The sequence below is a fragment of the Panicum virgatum genome, chromosome 6K, assembly GCF_016808335.1.
Source record: "Panicum virgatum strain AP13 chromosome 6K, P.virgatum_v5, whole genome shotgun sequence".
Taxonomy (NCBI): Eukaryota; Viridiplantae; Streptophyta; class Magnoliopsida; order Poales; family Poaceae; genus Panicum; species Panicum virgatum.
In genome coordinates this window covers 1,279,534-1,296,876 of record NC_053141.1, presented here as the reverse complement: position 1 = coordinate 1,296,876, position 17,343 = coordinate 1,279,534, and the positions used below count along the sequence as shown (strand labels likewise).

General features: G+C 47.8%; 3 protein-coding genes and 1 pseudogene across 8 annotated transcripts; 2 read left to right on the top strand and 2 right to left on the bottom strand.

Annotated features, from left to right (window-relative positions):
• Positions 1-71: 71 nt before the first annotated feature.
• On the top strand, positions 72-2,299 carry LOC120711152 (splicing factor U2af small subunit B-like). 4 transcript variants are annotated; one of them, XM_039996592.1, is made up of 3 exons: positions 77-263; positions 1,077-1,799; positions 1,830-2,299. In XM_039996592.1, the coding sequence occupies exons 2-3, from the start codon at positions 1,102-1,104 to the stop codon at positions 1,999-2,001; spliced, it is 870 nt and encodes a 289-aa protein (XP_039852526.1). In that variant the 5' UTR covers positions 77-263; positions 1,077-1,101; the 3' UTR covers positions 2,002-2,299. The 4 variants fall into 4 exon arrangements, with proteins under 4 accessions (XP_039852524.1, XP_039852526.1, XP_039852523.1 ...); XM_039996590.1 differs by having other exon boundaries at positions 72-269; positions 1,077-2,299; XM_039996589.1 differs by having other exon boundaries at positions 1,077-2,299.
• A 292-nt stretch (positions 2,300-2,591) lies between these two features.
• Positions 2,592-6,086, top strand: LOC120711151 (putative pentatricopeptide repeat-containing protein At1g68930). Of its 3 annotated transcripts, none has more exons than XM_039996587.1 (2): positions 2,592-5,160; positions 5,567-6,086. In XM_039996587.1, exon 1 carries the CDS (start codon positions 2,664-2,666, stop codon positions 4,905-4,907), a length of 2,244 nt encoding a protein of 747 aa, XP_039852521.1. In that variant the 5' UTR covers positions 2,592-2,663; the 3' UTR covers positions 4,908-5,160; positions 5,567-6,086. The 3 variants fall into 3 exon arrangements, with proteins under 3 accessions (XP_039852521.1, XP_039852519.1, XP_039852520.1); XM_039996585.1 differs by having other exon boundaries at positions 5,261-6,086; XM_039996586.1 differs by having other exon boundaries at positions 5,237-6,086.
• Positions 6,087-8,070: 1,984 nt separating this feature from the next.
• LOC120713841 lies at positions 8,071-10,432 on the bottom strand (annotated as a pseudogene).
• A 1,528-nt stretch (positions 10,433-11,960) lies between these two features.
• On the bottom strand, positions 11,961-16,095 carry LOC120711150 (putative methylesterase 12, chloroplastic). The gene is made up of 5 exons (XM_039996584.1): positions 14,851-16,095; positions 13,092-13,331; positions 12,855-12,998; positions 12,643-12,777; positions 11,961-12,549 (listed from the first exon to the last, which is right to left on the bottom strand). The coding sequence occupies exons 1-5, from the start codon at positions 15,148-15,150 to the stop codon at positions 12,217-12,219; spliced, it is 1,152 nt and encodes a 383-aa protein (XP_039852518.1). The 5' UTR covers positions 15,151-16,095; the 3' UTR covers positions 11,961-12,216.
• Between the last annotated feature and the right edge of the window lie 1,248 nt (positions 16,096-17,343).

The window sequence follows — 17,343 nt, the reverse complement described above, 5'->3', positions numbered from 1 at the left end:
ATGAGCAAAAAACGCATGGGCTGTGGGCTCACCGAAAGATAATGGGCCGTCACGGGCTGCCCGTCTACAGTTCATTATTGGGAAGGGAAATTTGGTTCCTCCTCCTCACATCTCAGCGAGGGCGGCGGCGGCGGCGGCGGATTCGCGGAAGAGGGCGGAAGCCGCCGGCGGAGCCATCGAGGCCTGCAGGGAGGGCTCACGTCCTCCGTTGAGTCCAGGGCCTCCTGCACCGCCGCCTCGTCCGGCGCCAAAACCCTAAGCAGGTACGGGTAGGTATATTCCCCCAACGACGAGTCAGTTTCTCCCCTTCTTAGTTAGATCTTGCAGTTTCTTTATCTGTGTGCCTCGCGTGTACTAGATTTACTTTTCGCCGGCTCTTGTCTAGTTTCACCGGCTCTTGTCTATATGTGTGCGGTTCGCGTGTAGCCGCAAACTAACTTCCATGATTCAAAGTGAAAGCAGTCTGTTTCTCTACCCTGGGCCATGGCAGTCTCGTAGCATAGAGGTCGAGTAGCTTAACTTCTATAGTTCAGTAGTTCACTGGCTCCAAGTAGCTTATCTGCAGCACTAGTACTCTTGTTGGCATTAAGTTCTTGATTGAGGCTTCTAAATTGTTGCCTGCCTGCCCTCAAGTATGCTTGCATCTTAAGAAACAGTAGAGCATGTGGTAGGACTTTACGCTTCCGGTGTGTGTTGGCTAAATTCAATTATAGGGATCACTGTATGTCCATTTTAAAATACATTGTATATCTACTTTTAGGCTTCATCGCCTTGACACCATCAAGATTGTCATCCAGGCATACTCTGGTTCCCTTTATCTGAGTTCAGTTTGGGACTCCTTGAATTTGATATTATCAGGCACTTCGAACTGAATTGGCCACAATCAGTTAGTTTTTCATGAAAAATGTGCAGTGATCACATAGTTTTGTAATTGCTTCCAACTCAAGTTTCATCTCTTTTCTCTGGTGAATTCATCACCTTTTCCTGGTTGATGCCTTGGTCCATGAATGTATAGGAACTCTAGTTCTTCTTTTATCGAAGATGGTTTCTGATGCTGCTCTTGGCTATGCTTCCAGGTTTAGTGCCATTCAGAGTCGAATAATGGCGGAGCACTTGGCTTCGATCTTTGGCACTGAGAAGGACAGGGTCAACTGCCCTTTTTACTTCAAGATTGGGGCTTGTCGTCATGGGGATCGCTGCTCCCGCCTGCACAACAGGCCAACCATATCGCCGACTCTTGTGCTTGCTAACATGTATCAGCGCCCTGATATGATAACCCCTGGGGTTGATGCTCAAGGCCAACCTATTGATCCTGAGAAGATGCAGGAGCATTTTGAGGATTTCTACGAGGACATCTATGAGGAGTTGGGCAAGTTTGGTGAGATCGAGAACCTGAACGTCTGCGACAACCTTGCTGACCACATGATAGGGAATGTCTATGTCCAGTTCAGGGAGGAAGAACAGGCAGCTGCAGCATATAATGCTCTTCAGGGCCGCTTTTATTCTGGCCGCCCGATAATTGTGGAGTATTCTCCTGTGACTGACTTCCGGGAAGCGACCTGTAGGCAGTTTGAGGAGAACAGCTGCAACCGTGGTGGCTACTGTAATTTCATGCATGTGAAGCAGATTGGCAGGGATCTCAGGAGGAAGCTCTATGGCCGTTCTGCTTCCAGGAGGTACCATGGGAGGAGCAGAAGCCGAAGCCCCCCACCTCAAAGGAGGGGCCATCGTGACCGTGATGATTACCGTGGTGGCGGCGGCGGCGGCGGTGGGCGGGGTAGAGGCAGCAGGCATGACAGGTATGATGATGGAGGTGGCAGGCATGACAGGTATGATGATGGAGGGGGCAGAGGCGGCAGGCATGACAGGTATGATGATGGAGGAAGACGCAGGCATGGTAGCCCACCCCCAAGGCGTGGGAGGAGCCCAGTCAGGGAGAGCAGCGAGGAACGCAGGGCCAAGATTGAGCAGTGGAACCGTGAACGCGAGGCAAAGCAGTGAGGTCCCTGTGGCAAGTGCCTCAAGACGAGCATTGTTGGCTGGAGTTGTTTCTTAGCTCGTCAGTTACAGCTATATTCGAAGTGGACCTGTGTTGGTTGATATCCTGCTTGGCTAAGTAACCTTTTAAGTGCAGGATTGCTAAGTTCATTTTGGTTAATCAGACATGTAAACTTAAAATATTTTCAGCTGTATTGTGTCTTAAAATATTTTCAGACATGTAAACTTAAAATATTCTAAAATATTAAGGAATGTTGCCATGTCACGGATGCAACACCCTGGCCGTGGCTAGTTTTAAACATTGTTGTATGTCGATGTCTGCGCTGTTACTAGTGTGCACTTTGAAGGGGAAAAAAAAACTCTGTCGACCTCTGAACCTGTGTTAGCCTGATTTTAATTACTAATTAAAACAGTCTCACGGGCCAGGGACACATTGTTGAAACTTGGCTGAGTCATTACAAATATGGAAACTTTTTTTTACTCTTCGGAAGGAAGGAAAATCTGCAGTAAGGATGCATCAAGGATTAATAATTCACATACTAGATACGAGCAGGAAGTCACAATTCCAAATACTTTTGACAGGTTAGGTTGCTAGGAGGCTAACCCTCTCTCTCTCATCCTTGAGCGGACGCGTTTCGGGCTCATCTGGACGGAGGTGCATTCTAATGAGCCACCCGCTCTGCAACCACTACGCCGCTCTCCTCTCCTCCGCCGCCGCCGGACGCAGCGGGGCGCGCGTGGCCGGCGCGGTCCACTGCCTCATCCTCAGGACGCTGCCGCACCCGCAGCCCGTACACCTCCTCAACCACCTGCTCACCGCCTATGGCAAGGCCGGCCGCCACGCGCGCGCGCGCCGCCTGTTCGACGCAATGCCCCACCGCAACCTCTTCACCTACAACGCGCTCCTCACCACGCTCGCCCACGCCAGGCTCCTCGGCGACATGGAGGCGCTCTTCGCGTCCATGCCGGAGCGCGATGTCGTCTCGCACAACGCGCTCGTCGCCGGCTTCTCCGGCGCCGGCGCGCACGCGCGGGCGGCTCGGGCGTACCGCGCGCTGCTCCGGGAGGACACCGGCATCAGGCCTAGCAGGATCACGATGTCGGCCATGGTCATGGCGGCGTCGGCCCTGGGCGACCGCGCCCTCGGCAGGCAGTTCCACTGCCAGATCCTGCAGCTTGGCTTCGGGGCGTACTCTTTTGTCGGGAGCCCGCTGGTAGATATGTATGCAAAGATGGGCCTCGTCGGGGATGCCGAGCGGGTCTTCGTTGAACTGGAGGGCAAGAACGTCGTGATGTACAACACCATGATCACTGGGCTGCTCCGGTGCAAGATGGTTCAGGAGGCGAGGCGGTTTTTCGAGGTGATGACGGACAGGGATTCCATTACTTGGACCACGATGGTTACGGGATTGATGCAGAATGGGTTGGAGTCTGAGGCTTTGGAACTTTTCAGGAGGATGAGGGTACAGGGCATCGCCATTGATCAGTACACCTTCGGAAGCACCCTTACGGCCTGTGGCGCCCTTTCAGCCTTGGAGCAGGGGAAACAGATCCATAACTACGCAATCAGGACTTTTTACGATGATAATGTCTTTGTTGGGAGCGCGCTTGTTGACATGTACTCAAAATGCAGGAGCATCAGACTGGCAGAAACTGTGTTCAGGAGGATGACGTTCAGAAACATCATCTCATGGACTGCAATGATTGTTGGATACGGACAGAATGGATGCAGCGAGGAGGCTGTGAGGGCCTTTTCGGAGATGCAAAGAGACGGCATTGATCCTGATGACTTCACCCTTGGAAGTGTAATAAGTTCTTGCGCTAACCTAGCAAGCCTGGAGGAAGGTGCTCAGTTCCACTGCCTAGCTATTGTTTCAGGGTTGATGCCGTATATCACAGTGTCCAATGCACTAGTTACCTTGTACGGCAAGTGCGGCAGCATTGAGGATGCGCACAGATTGTTTGATGAAATGTCGTTCCACAATCAGGTATCCTGGACAGCCCTTGTCTCTGGGTATGCTAAATTTGGGAAGGCAAAAGAAACTATTGATTTGTTTGAGAAGATGTTATCTAAGGGTGTAAAACCTGATGGGGTAACATTTATTGGTGTCCTTTCTGCCTGTAGCCGTGCTGGATTTGTAGAGAAAGGGCGCAGCTACTTTTATTCCATGCAGAAGGACCATGGTATTGTGCCCATAGATGATCACTACACATGTATGATTGACTTGTATAGCAGATCAGGGAGGTTAAGAGAGGCTGAGGAGTTCATAAAGCAAATGCCGATGCGCCCTGATGCAATTGGATGGGGCACATTGCTGAGCGCTTGCAGGTTGCGTGGTGACATGGAAATCGGCAAATGGGCTGCTGAGAACCTCTTAGAGATCGATCCCCAGAACCCCGCTAGCTACGTATTGCTGTGCAGCATGCATGCTGCTAAAGGCCAATGGAATGAGGTTGCCCAGCTAAGGCGTGGGATGAGGGACAGGCAAGTGAAGAAGGAGCCAGGCTGTAGCTGGATCAAGTATAAGAATAAAGTTCACATCTTTTCAGCTGATGACCAGTCTCATCCCTTCTCCAAGGGGATTTATGAAAAGCTTGCGTGGCTCAGCTCCAAGATTGTTGAAGAAGGATACAGACCTGATGTCAGTTCTGTGCTGCATGATGTGGCAGATGCTGACAAGGTTCACATGCTCAGCCATCACAGCGAGAGGCTTGCAATTGCCTTTGGATTAATGTTTGTTCCACAGGAAATGCCAATTCGTATCGTCAAGAATCTGCGGGTTTGTGTAGATTGTCACAATGCTACCAAGTTCATATCTAAGATAACTGGGCGTGATATTCTTGTGAGGGATGCTGTCAGATTCCACAAGTTCAGCAATGGCCTATGCTCTTGTGGAGACTTCTGGTGATGGCAGTCTTTCTTGTTCTGACCATTCATCCAAGTACGAAGTTTGACTGGGAATTATTAATGAGCAAAAGGAAAACAAATAGCTGAGTGAAGCCTGAAGCCAAACATTGATTGCATACTGTGGTGGCTACCAGCTAGCTTTATGCTCTTTCGGAAAAATATGTCAGTTGACTTTGTGGGATTTGTTTGATGGTATGCACGAAAGCTGAAATTAGTAACCGGCCGTGTTCCTTGGCTGTCCAGGGTTGAAAGAGGTGCGTTAATGTTACCATGATTGTGCACTTCTGGAAGTTCATTGGTTTTGATCTTACATCAGCTTCCTAATTGTAGATGGTTTTCCTGATGATTGTGCAGTTCTGGAAGTTCATTGGTTTTGATCTTAAATCAGCTTCCTAATTGTTGATGGTTATCCCTGATGATTGTGCACTTCTGGAAGTTCATTGGTTTTGATCTTAAATCAGCTTCCTAATTGTTGATGGTTATGCCTTTTGGCAGCCAAAGTGTGAAGCTGTTTCCTGCTATGTCATACAGAACATCCTCTTAGTAGTATATATATATTCACTCAATTAATCTATCTTTACTTTGTTTGATCAACATGCACGCACTACTTATTATTATAACACTACTGATGCACTACTACTGCTGCTGTCTGTGTTACAGCTATGGGACCATGAATGCGACTTGCAGCTTGACGACCAAGAACCTCACCTCCCGACCAAGAAGACGAATGTTGTCTGGGAACTACCCGCCGGTTTCAAGCACTACACCCTGGCTCGGCTCACAATCCTTGGCTTTTACGACACTGGATCACAAGGCATTGTCGCCTTCTTACGCTCTATGATGCAAGCAGCGGTTCATCTGGAGGAGATACACATATGCGAGAAGGCGCCATGCGATGAGTGTGAGCTCACAAAAACAGGGTCGTTCCCACGAACTGACCATGACAAAGACGCGTTGAGAGAGCGCATCTCCGGTGGTAGATCCACGGCCTTCAAAATATATATTCAACCATGCATCTTAAGCAACGACCATTGATGTTTAGTCAGTATAGTATTTGTGTATGCGCGAGAACAATATAATCTAGAGTTGTTGTAGGCAACAGAGAAGTGTGTTTTGAAGTGGTATATATATGTTGTCGGTACCTAGCTAGGCTAGGGCCTTCCTTATTTGATACCGAAAACTCTCAACATCTCTATTTTATATATACACCAGAATGGAATTACCTTGGCGGTCAAAATACCAAACCCGCCAAGCAAATTCTGCCAAGGATAGATGGCCAAGGAAACTCGATTTGCTTGGCGGCTGACAGCCAAGGATCATTTTCTTGGCGATTTGTCCGCCAAGCAAATTAGATTGACGACAAAATTACCGTTGCGCCAAGAAAATGTCACGACTGCCAAGGATATAATTTTCCATGATGGCTATCAATCCCCAACTAAATGGCATTCCTTGGCGGTGTTATCCCGCCAAGTAAATATCTTTTCTTTGCCAATGCTTTCCGCCAAGTAAATATTTTTCCTTGGTTGACAGTAGCCGCAAGGTAATTTGTTTTCCTTGGTAGTCGCTAATAGCCAAGGAATTATGGTGCAGTGATATAATATGGAGAAATAAAAAAGATGACAAATTGTATTGGAAGCTAATTTAAACCAAAGTGCATAGTTTGGGGATAAAATGAACAAAACAATAGTTTAGGGGGTTATACAAACTTTAGCTATAGTTTAGGGGAGTAATTTAGATTTGTTTTCTTTTGTTTATGATGCTAGATTACTCAGAAACACGGATACGTGGGGGTGTCGCCGTATCCCGTATCCGATACGTATCGGATACGGATACGTCGCTGATACGTTGGAGATACGTATCCAAGCCGTATCGGCGTACTGGGCAGCATTGGGCCTAGAAACTCAAGATTGGATACGTATCTATGTGTGATACGGCCCAGTAGCCCAACTCCATGGGAGTATCCTCCCCTGCCCTGCCGCATCCGCCCGCCCCACGCCCGCAGATGCACCCGCTTGCGCCGAGAGGGGTGGGGAAGGAGCTGCTGGGGAAGAAGGTTGAGGGAGATGGTCGCTGTCCGCTGGGAAGAATCCCGGTAGCTGCCCCTTCCAACGCCGCGCGGTCGAGCCCGAGGCGGCCCTCCTGCCCGCGAGCCGCGCTCGATTCGCCGCGCCAGTTCGCCGGTGAGCTCGTCCTGCTCGACGCCGCGCTCCACCCCGAGCCGGATCCGACAGCCGGCGCGTGTGGGGAAGGAGCTGCCGGCACGCGTGGAGATGGAGCTGCCGGTGGTAGCCTCGATGTTGCGCGCTGCAGGAGAGGGAGAGGCCGGCGGCCGGCCGGGGAAGGGAGGCGCTGGTGGCCGGCCGGGAAAAGGAGGGAGGGGAGACCGAGAGAGAGAAGAGAGAATGGGAGAGAGAGAGACGGGGAGACCGTGGGAGGGAGAGATAACAGATAAGGTTTCATTTTTTATTTTGCCCCTTTCCTTTTTCAATAATTATATTTTAGTCCCTAAAACTTCTATTTCCTCACATTCTAATCCCTATAACTTTTATTTTCTCACATTTTAGTCCCTGTAAAGGTAATAAATGAATTTTAAAGTCAAATGCCCACTTTGTTTTTAGGTGTTTTAACTGCTTTTCATTGTATCTCAGTGTGGCTATTTAATATGCATTATTATCTATTTATTTATATTTTTAGGTAGAACGTATCCGCGTATCGGGTTTTTTGGAAAAATGACGTATCCGCGCATCCGTATCCTTCCAGTACCGATACACGTATCCGTATCCGTGCTGCTTAGCTAGATTATACCGTGCCAGTCATTCTGTAGGACCTATGCTCAGTGTTCAGCTGCCTATCTCTGCAACTACTATACCTGCAACTTAGTGTACTAACCTTTAAAACTTCCTTCTCAACAGCCTTCGGCAAATTGGAAACAAGCTGCCTCGACAAAACCAACAAGCTGCCGGACTCTAGCCTTGACTTGGTAGCAGAAATGGTGGCCAATGCATTAGTGTGATAAATCTGCTTAGATAGATAGGTTACACATGGCATCTTGCTGATGGCGTATTGGCGTGTAGTGTTCAGGACAGGAAGTGATCCAGAAAATTCAGGCCCTGAATCAGGAAAGTGCAGCTCAAAAGTGTTTGTTTTTCTCTGGTGGTAACGATCAGCAGCAGCAGGTGATGAAGGAGTTGCATGTGATGGTGGTGGAGAGTGGAACTGGAAGCATTATCAGAGGGCACAACAACTTGTAGGAGAGTGGAACTGGAATCATTCAGAGAGCAGCAGCTCAAGTCTTAAGTCTAATGGGAATGCCTTTTCCCCGCTCAAAAAGAAAAAAATACACATCGGCTGAAAAAAAAAACACAAACACTTTTGACTAAACAAAGCATGCATGATTCATCAAGAAACAAAGCATGATAGTGCCTAACAGTCTAAGACTAAAGCATGTTTCATTAAGATCAGGTTAAATCCCCTCCACAAGAGGATTGAGGGGTATTTCATCCCTTCCAACCCGTTCCAATCCCCTTCAAACCGCACCGAACAATCCCTTCCACCCTCCATTAGCCGCAACTTGCTGAGATCTCATCGTGCACCGGAAACCGGAGTGGAATGGCGACATCGTGGGCAAGGGCAAGGCTCCACAACAGTCAGCTTAGCAGTAGGTGGGACTAGATCCTCAATGTACCTTGTTATTGCCACCACTGCTCTGGAGGCTTCCTCGAGCTCAGCCTTGCTAATGGGACGGCACATATAATCCCGGCAATCACTGTTATTTTTCTCTGAACACCTGCTGAAACCATCGAAGGTGTTCAACGTAAGTCGCTCCAACGAGACTGCACACTTGACAATGCGACATGTTAGCTCAACCAACATCTTTGCAGATCTGAACCCTACGATCTCCACACTCTTCAACTTGAGGTGTTCAGGCAGCTGCCTCAAATGTAAAGAACCTCCATTAAAGACCGACTCATGCTCCTCACGATCTTGATATACCTGAAGACGAAACAAAACCAGGAAACCGAATCAATGGACGCATCCAATTGATCGAGGACCAATATACTGTACATCTTAATTTGCAGGAATCAGAGGGTGGATAGGGCCTTACATTCAGACACCAAGTCTCCAAGGAAGGCGACGCCTCCAAGAAAGAAACCAGAGAAAAGTAATCGTATGGCTGGGAAATGGTCCCTCCCCAGATGTGAATGACCAGGTGCTTGAGGTTGAGGAATTTTGTGGGCAGCATTGGTGGCGTATGAACCTGCACAACAAATATGTCATGCTCACAAGATTAACTGTAGATACAAAGCAGCACAGCAAGGTATGACTACATACTGTCTAATGGATCAATCAATCGCTACTCTGCAGTATACCTCAGGCAACGAACTTAAAACAAGAGACTCAAGATTTGGCATGATGGACGGGAGCTCAGCAAGGGCATAGCTGACGGCGTTCCTGCTACGGCATAAGGAAAAGTCCTTCATCGCCTTTTGTGATGCTTCTCCAAGACAGAGTTTAATAACTTTTCCCATCACTCCAAGGAAAAATCTGGAGAGATTTGGTGCGTTATTCTCTACAACTTGCGGATTCTCACGTCCAATAACCTGCAGGTAGCTGAGCTGCTGCAGGACGGATGGTATCTTCAGCAAAACTATCTCATTGCAATAATGAATGTCCAAATGCTCCAAAAGCAAGGGAGTTGGAAAGAAGGCACTCCAATTCCTCCCCTGTAATACGCACATCCCGTAGGCTCAGTCTTGTTAGGCTTCTCAAGAGGCCAAGTTCAGACATGGGGCGGAAGGTACAACTGCTAAGATGAACAGACCGAACTGAATCTCTAACCCCCTCAGCAGATAAAAGTGAGCATGGGAAGTTGTACTCTGCATCTAGCCAAAGTGTGAGCTCTTCAATCCCTGGTGTAACAGCAGCTTGCAGCCAAGTGTCCAGGTAAGGAAAGCAACTGATCTTTTCAAAACACAAATTAAGCTTCAATATCTTGAGGCCAATGCCTGAGTGGTTCCTCAAAATACTGTCAACTCGACACCTGAAATGCCTCCAGTCTGTCTTGGAGCAAAGCGTACCCGGATTCAAATCGAGCCTGGGATAACATCTCCAGGAATTCAGAAAGGTGTGAGAAAGACAGGCAGCACGAGCAGCAGCGTCCATTGGCATTAAAGAATGTATATGGCGCCAGATGTCCTGCACGCACAAGCAAAAGCAAGTTTCAACTTTATGAATTGGAGCCATCTAAATGGAATTTCAGTTTGAGCAGAAAAACAGTAGAACCTCTACTACTCTACATGGAGCACCGTTTCGCACGATTTGTTTGCAATCTAAAATATTCAGAAAAGTTCAGCTTGCTGCCATACATGCATACCTCAGGAAGGTACGGGATCGATGCTTCTCCATCACCATCTCGTTGACAGGACACTTGAGGCTCACTCTCACTCCGGGCTAGGTTTTGCTCGCACTGCGGCGCCAGCATCCCCATCGTGCAAGTAGACGACGATTGCCTAGCTGGTTCTTCGGTTTTCCCTCCGGGGCGGCGGCCGGCCTTGAGATCTCAGCTCCTCTATCTCTTCTCTTCGTGTGTCCTGTTTTGAACGTCTTCCGTTTTGAACTCGATATAGTTGGGCATGCAGTCCGAGCCTGTTGGCCCGGCACGGAGCCCGTTTTTATGGCCCGGCCCAAGCCCGGTCTGGCCCGGTGGCCAACAGACCCGGGCTAGCACGGCCCGAGGGAGCGAGCCGTGCTTGGGCCACACCCTAGGCCCGTGGCACGGCACGGCACGGCCCGCTCCAACGGTTGGCCCGGTACCGCCCGTTAACTCCCCCCAACGGCTCTTTAGGCGCCGGCCCAGCCCACCACACCCGCTGGCCCCGCCCACTATAAAACCTGACGCACCCCCAAACCCTAACCCGACCTCTCCCCTCCCGGCCGCCGCACTCGTTCAGTCGCTCTCGCTTTCGTCTCGGGCTCTCCGCTCTCGGCTCTCGCAGTCTCGCTGTAGATCCGTTGGCCACCGCTCGCCTCCGATCGTCCCCGGGCTCCGGTGACCACGCCGACGCTCCTCCATCTCCCTCCCTCCTCGTCTCCTCCCTCCCTACTCTCCCTTCCTCTACTCTGTCCTCTCTATCTCGGCGGACTATGTGAGTTCGTGTTACTGTCCAGTCCCTCCGCCGCTCGCCATCGATTCCAGTTTCTAATTGGTTCTGTCTTGTCTCATTTGGGTGGCCCTCGTCCGGCACCGGGCTCCGGTAGCGCAGGTAACTCCTCGAAACCTAACCCTAACCCTAGATCTAGATCGATGGCTATCTCTCGCTGTCTCTCACTCACTCTCCTTTGTCCTCTGCACAGGTCGGTGTCCGATGCCGAGTCTTCCTCCTCTGACTGAGTAACTTGTATTGCACTGTAAATGTATTCTGTGAGCTGAGTAACTTTGAATTAGCTGAGACTTGTCACTTGTGGCTTTGTATTCTATGAATTTGCTGAGTAACTGTGAATGTGAAAAAATTTGAAGTGTTTGAGGTATTTTGAGCGTTATGGGCCATGGGCTGGCACGGCCCATGGATTGGGCCGGCACGGCACGAAAAAAGGCCCATAGGGCCGTGCCTGGGCCGGAGGCCAAGCACGAAGCCCGCAGCGGCACGGTCCGTGAGGCCCGTCAGCTCGTGTCGGCCCGATGCCTTTCGGGCCGGGCCAACCCGACATCGTGCCGGGTCGGGCCGGCCCATTGGCCATCTATAGAACTCGATCAACTTGGTTTGGAATCCGACAAGGAGTCGCACGCCCCATGGGCTGAAAGGCCCGCAATGAACCAATAGCCCATCTTAGCCCATTTAACTCTTTCTGAAAAGGCCATATTTTGAACTGAACCGAGAGATTTGAGTTTGAGCCATGTTGGATATAATCATAATTTGCATCAAATCACCATAACTAGCCCAGATTTTAAACTGTATGATAATTTCTTTTATGGAAATCCCATCATAGAATGACCGAAACAAAGATGTGCACCTATGATGTGAACCCATACCTCAGAATGCTTTGCACAACTGTATTCTGTGGAATTAAACGCCTCCACAGGAACCTACTCATCATTGCTCAGGAAAACATTAAGATATGTTGTTTTGACTTCATATTTGATTCACAAGGTAAAAGAAAACTATCTCACATCCTCTATACTTGATCACAGAAGAAAACAACACTTCTGCCTCCCTACATTATTATCTGACAAACTGATTTCAATTAACCCCCGCACCACACTTTTGCAACCTATGTGCTACTCAGTTTTCATGTACACTACATACATGCAGTCATGATTTCTCTGCCACGGTCTCCTCCGAACTTGCTTTACCCGGGAGCAGCGCAGCTGGAGCTTGGATCTGTGCAATCTCCAGCAAGATCTTGTTGAGGGATTGCGGCTTCGAGAAAAAGGGGCAGTGGTCGCTGCCCTTTATCTTGAAGATGACATCTGGCGGGTTCTCCCGAACCAACTTCTCCTGGGCATCAGGTGAGAGCATGTGATCGTCAAGTGTCTGGATGAAGTAGCGGCGCACAGTGCCGTACTTTTCAGGGGTGAGGGAGAGCTTCTCCATGATTGGGGCAAGAGGGATGGGTCTCATGGACACCGCAGCTAGCGCCATATCCTGCATTTTAAGTGCGTGCAAGCTTGTCAGCACAATAAGATCTGGCATGACAGTGGTGAATAGAGTACTCCTTTCAACTGAAACACAGCGTACCTTGGAAGGAGTTTGGTTGAAATAGAGCCCCTTGATCTGCTGTTTATCAAACATCAGACCAGTAGGAGGCTTGTCCTTTCCATTTCCATAAACCAAAAACTGTGATTCTTGCAAGAAAACATCTGCTGACCGGAGCTGTGAAATGCAGGTCAAGGTAAGTTCCCATTGAATATGCATATGGAAGTGGTAACATATAAAGAGAGATTGCATACTTCCTCTGAGAACACATCGAAGGGCCGCTGCCCATCCTTCACCATCGTAGCAGTAAGAAACACCGCCTTCGAGATCTTTTTGGGGCAGTGTTCTAACGCATATGAAACACATGCACCTCCGCAGCTGTGGCCGACCAAAATAACCTGTATTATCACCGTTACCCAAAAGCGCTCAGAAAGCTGAATTTTGTTTTTCCCCAACAAAAATATATACAGAATAGCAGATGTAATAGTCACCTTCTCATCCTCGGGAAGTTTATCAAGGTAATCAATTAATGGCTTGGAGTAATCTCCTAGTGTAGCTATGCTGTTTGTATTGGTATGATCTATGCCAGAACCCGTGAGGTCTAAGGCAACAGGCTCAAGACCAGCTTCCTCCAAGTGCGAGATGGTCTTGTACCAACACCAAGCACCAAATCCTTCTCCATGAACAAGGACAATTTTCTTTGTTTCTAAATTCTCCAGAACAATTTGTGCCTGAAAGCATATACCAGCAGTACCATAAAAACCTTTTTCTACGAACCACAAGACAATGTTTGTATGATAATATTAGACATTTTCCTTACTTGAAATGTTGACAAAGCTAAAGACAAAGAGATAAAGTATCAAGTATGATTAGCTATTTACAAGCTGGGGCAGAAAAAAAAACTATAACCAGCAAACAAGTTATAAATGAGACAAAACTATGGGTATGGAACCATGCTGTCGAACTAGTTAGGTCGCTGCTGAGGTGGTAGCATTGTCTTGTTTGTAGTCCTAATGACATATAAGTCCTCCAAGAATACACATCCACATCTTGTACTTGCGTTTGAAACAACAGTTGCATAAGAAGATACCTTTTCGACATTTAGTGGCATAGACAATGATCCATAGGCTACTAAATAATTCAAAAATATTTAGAGACTTAGCAAGTGCATGAACTTTGAATATTTTTTTCTGTTATGCTTTATAGGTGGAAAGCATGCAGAGCAAAAGAAAAGGCATGTACATCAGGAAAACTGAACTAAAAGGAAAAGCAGCTCCATTTTGGTTGCCGGAAACCATTGGGAAAAAACAAGTAAATCACCATTTTATTGGAAGGAGACCAAAGTTCCAAGTCATAACAGAATAAACTCTATATGCTTACAATGCATCAGAAGATTCAAGCTCTGTTTTATGTTTAGTTTTGAAATATATAATTGAACGGCATTTAGCACAGCACCAAGCAAGCACAGAAGCATAAATTCTTATGGAGTATGGCACATGTCCATACAATGGAGCTACTTGTATCATCTTCCTGAACCTGGTATGCCAACTTGTTATCATTCGATTCAACTACCGACAGCAGCTCACTATTCAAATACAAATCAAATTTACCAAACAAAGGAAGCTACAGAAATAATTCAAAATCTAGGACAGTTTCCATGTACAAAAGAAGGCAAATTCTTCAACAAAGAAAAGAGTACACCACAAGAACTGGTTGAACTCCCAATCACAAGCACTCCAACACCAACAACCACATTATAAGTCAATAGCTCAACCTGGAGCAGTTACATACAAATCAATGCAACCAAGCCAATGTTGGAGTCAAGTCCAAAGGCAATGACCGAGCAACAAACATTAGCTAGCCACAGTAATGGTAGTGTACTGATTTTAAGAACAGAATGGTACCAACCAAACACCTCAATCAAAATATCCTAACGACAAGATGCTGCCATAACAATCTCTAGGAATTATCCAGAATTATTACTGTTAAACAATTAAGGCACTACACCTAAGTATATACTGCAAATGGCCACACACTATGAATTGCCGAAGTTTCGCAGCCCTGATCAGACACATGAGTTCATGGGAACAGGAACACCAAAATGTATAATTCTAAGATAGAATTAACAACAAAACCTGAATGATTCTAAGATTGGATTATGCAAGAATACAACGCAAAGTTGAAGTCAAGAAGCAAGCATGTGAAAAAAAAATGGGGGACGGAAAGAAAGGGGTAGGTAAGGGGCCTTACGGGCTTGGCATTCGTGACGGAGTCCGGCAGGTCGCCGCGGCGTCGAGAGCTGGTGGAGCCGGGGGCCATGCGGCGCGACAGGGAGGCCCCGGCGTCGATGCGGCGCGACATGGAGCCGCCGGAGTCGAGGTGCTGGTGGATGGCCATGGCCAGCGCCTGGCGGTGCAGGAGCTCCTCCTCCGCCGGCGTCAGCTTGGGCCCGCCGCGCGCCGACCGCGCGCTCCCCATCCGCTTGCTGCGCGACACCGCGGCCGCGCCCCGGTGCTCCTTGCGCGGCATGCACGCGAACGCGTTGCCCATTGGGAGGAAAAAGCAGCAGCGCGTGGAGTGGAAGAAGGAAAGGTGTGGGGGGGGGGGGGGGATTCGTATAGGCCGGCTCTCGGGAGCAAACAAATCGGCAAAGGCGAGTAAGAGCCGACCTGAAATCACGACGAAATCGAGACTAGAAACGAGTATGGGAAGCTGCAGGCTGTCGCGGGATTCAAGCAAGGACGGAGGCCGTGATTGCGCTGCTAAGAAAAGAAACCAAGAGAAAAGGGAGGATTTTTAAGCAGCAACTGATGTCTGCTTCCAACGCTGCTATGGACTCACAAGGCGAAACCAGCACAAAAATCCCGAGGGGGAAAGGATCACCTTTGATTTGGTAGGAACAAATTTTCTCCGGGGGAAATGGAAAGGGAAATTCCGAGCAGACCAAATCAAGAAACTCTGAGCAGCGGCGAGATTGGACTCCGGCGACGACGCATGAGTGACTAGACGCTAGAGAGATTCGAACCGAAGAGCCCCAAGCCTGGAACTGGAAGAAGCCGAGAGGGAGCTAGAGCGCCTGAACAACTACTCATGCAAAGCAAAGCACAGCACGGAGCAGATCCGAAAGAACAGGCAGAATTTATGAGTGGTCCTGGCACCTAACTCATCTCCACACGAATCTCGCCGGAGGAATTTATTTCGCCTCTGCTCCCCTTCTGAACCAAAAAAAAACAATAAAGAGAAATCTTTGGCAGCTGATGCGATTAATCAAGGAGGGAGTTCAACGCCAAAGCAGCAGGATTGCAGGAAGCTTTTGGGCGGTTTCAGGGGAATTGTGTCTCTTGCTTGCAGCCTTGCTACCTGCTAGCGTGTACCGTCAAGACTAGCTGTACAATCCTCCATCCTTGTTCTCTTGTGTATAGAAAACAGAAAAGAATAGGTTTCTTTTATGTTCTTCTAATTTTTATTTTCTACACAAGTTCACTGATTGTCTTGTTTGGTCTAGCTTTTGACCACCACGCTGTCCTTGTCCTCTCCATCGCCTTCAGATAAAGATGAAAGTAGCAGCTCCTTTTCCTTCTCAAACACTAGTATATTTTTCTGGTGGCCTTTTCCTCTAGTTTTCTTTGATTTCTGGGGATATCCTGGTCTGCCTTTTTCAGATCCCGGGCCCTGCCTTCTTCAATTTTATTATCAGCATGCAATTGCAATCTGCAATGCAGGATTCGTTCATGCAACAATACAAGTTTGTTAGCTGACGAGGAAATGCAAAAGTGTAGGTGTGTCTGGCTTTTGAGCTCCAGAATTCCCTCGAGCCTGATCCGATCAGGGGTTTGGTTGCACCTACGATTTGATTTGCAGGAAATAGCGCCACCTGACAAACACAACAGAATGGATGAGGAAGGGCTGTTGAAGTTACCCTTGTCGTCCTTGTGCTATTTCTTTATTATTGCGTCGATCGCTCCGTTCAACAACTGCCCCCAATAAATCCATCCATTGAAATAGCGCTGGAACAGTGACGTGCTCAAATGTAATGCAGTTTTTTTTTTAAAAAAAATGCAATGCAATTTAGCTATGAGAGAAAAGTACTGCTGTCTGGCTGGTGTTGATTTGGTGTGAGAAAAAAGCACCAGAACAAAGTGAACATAATTGTGGGAGGACTGAACAAGAGTTACTTTGCTCGTGCAATTTCAACTCCCTTTGTATCCGGATTACATGTGAAATTCCTAGCCTAGAAATAATATAATTTTATAAGCTTTAGCTCATAATTTGTCAACATGTGTACGTATATACAGTTAGCATGTAAAAGTCGTATGAGTAGATTTTGTTTTTCAAGCGTCTGTTAATATGACACTGGTTTTTATAGTGGTTAATTGTACTTGTAAATACTTTTTTAAAAATTTGTAACGCGCCTTGCAAATAAATATTTTATTCGGAGCTGCATGTGGCTTCGTTGACCATAATAGCTAGCCATCTGCAGGCCGGTTTCCTAGGAGTATGATTAATTTTCTTTTTCACATGCTGTGTTCATATATCTTTCCCTGCCCTCTGTTGAGATCTCTCTTTTTTTTTGAAGAAAACTCTTTTGAGATCTTGGGATGCGAATGCGATGAGGTGTGCGTAGTCAACTCTTGAAGAGCTTCTAGCAGACTATTAAGCACGACACGATTAATCGAATCAACAATAAAACAATATGATCACCAGGCAGGCTCTAGCTAGTCTATACTATCATTTTTTTTTGAA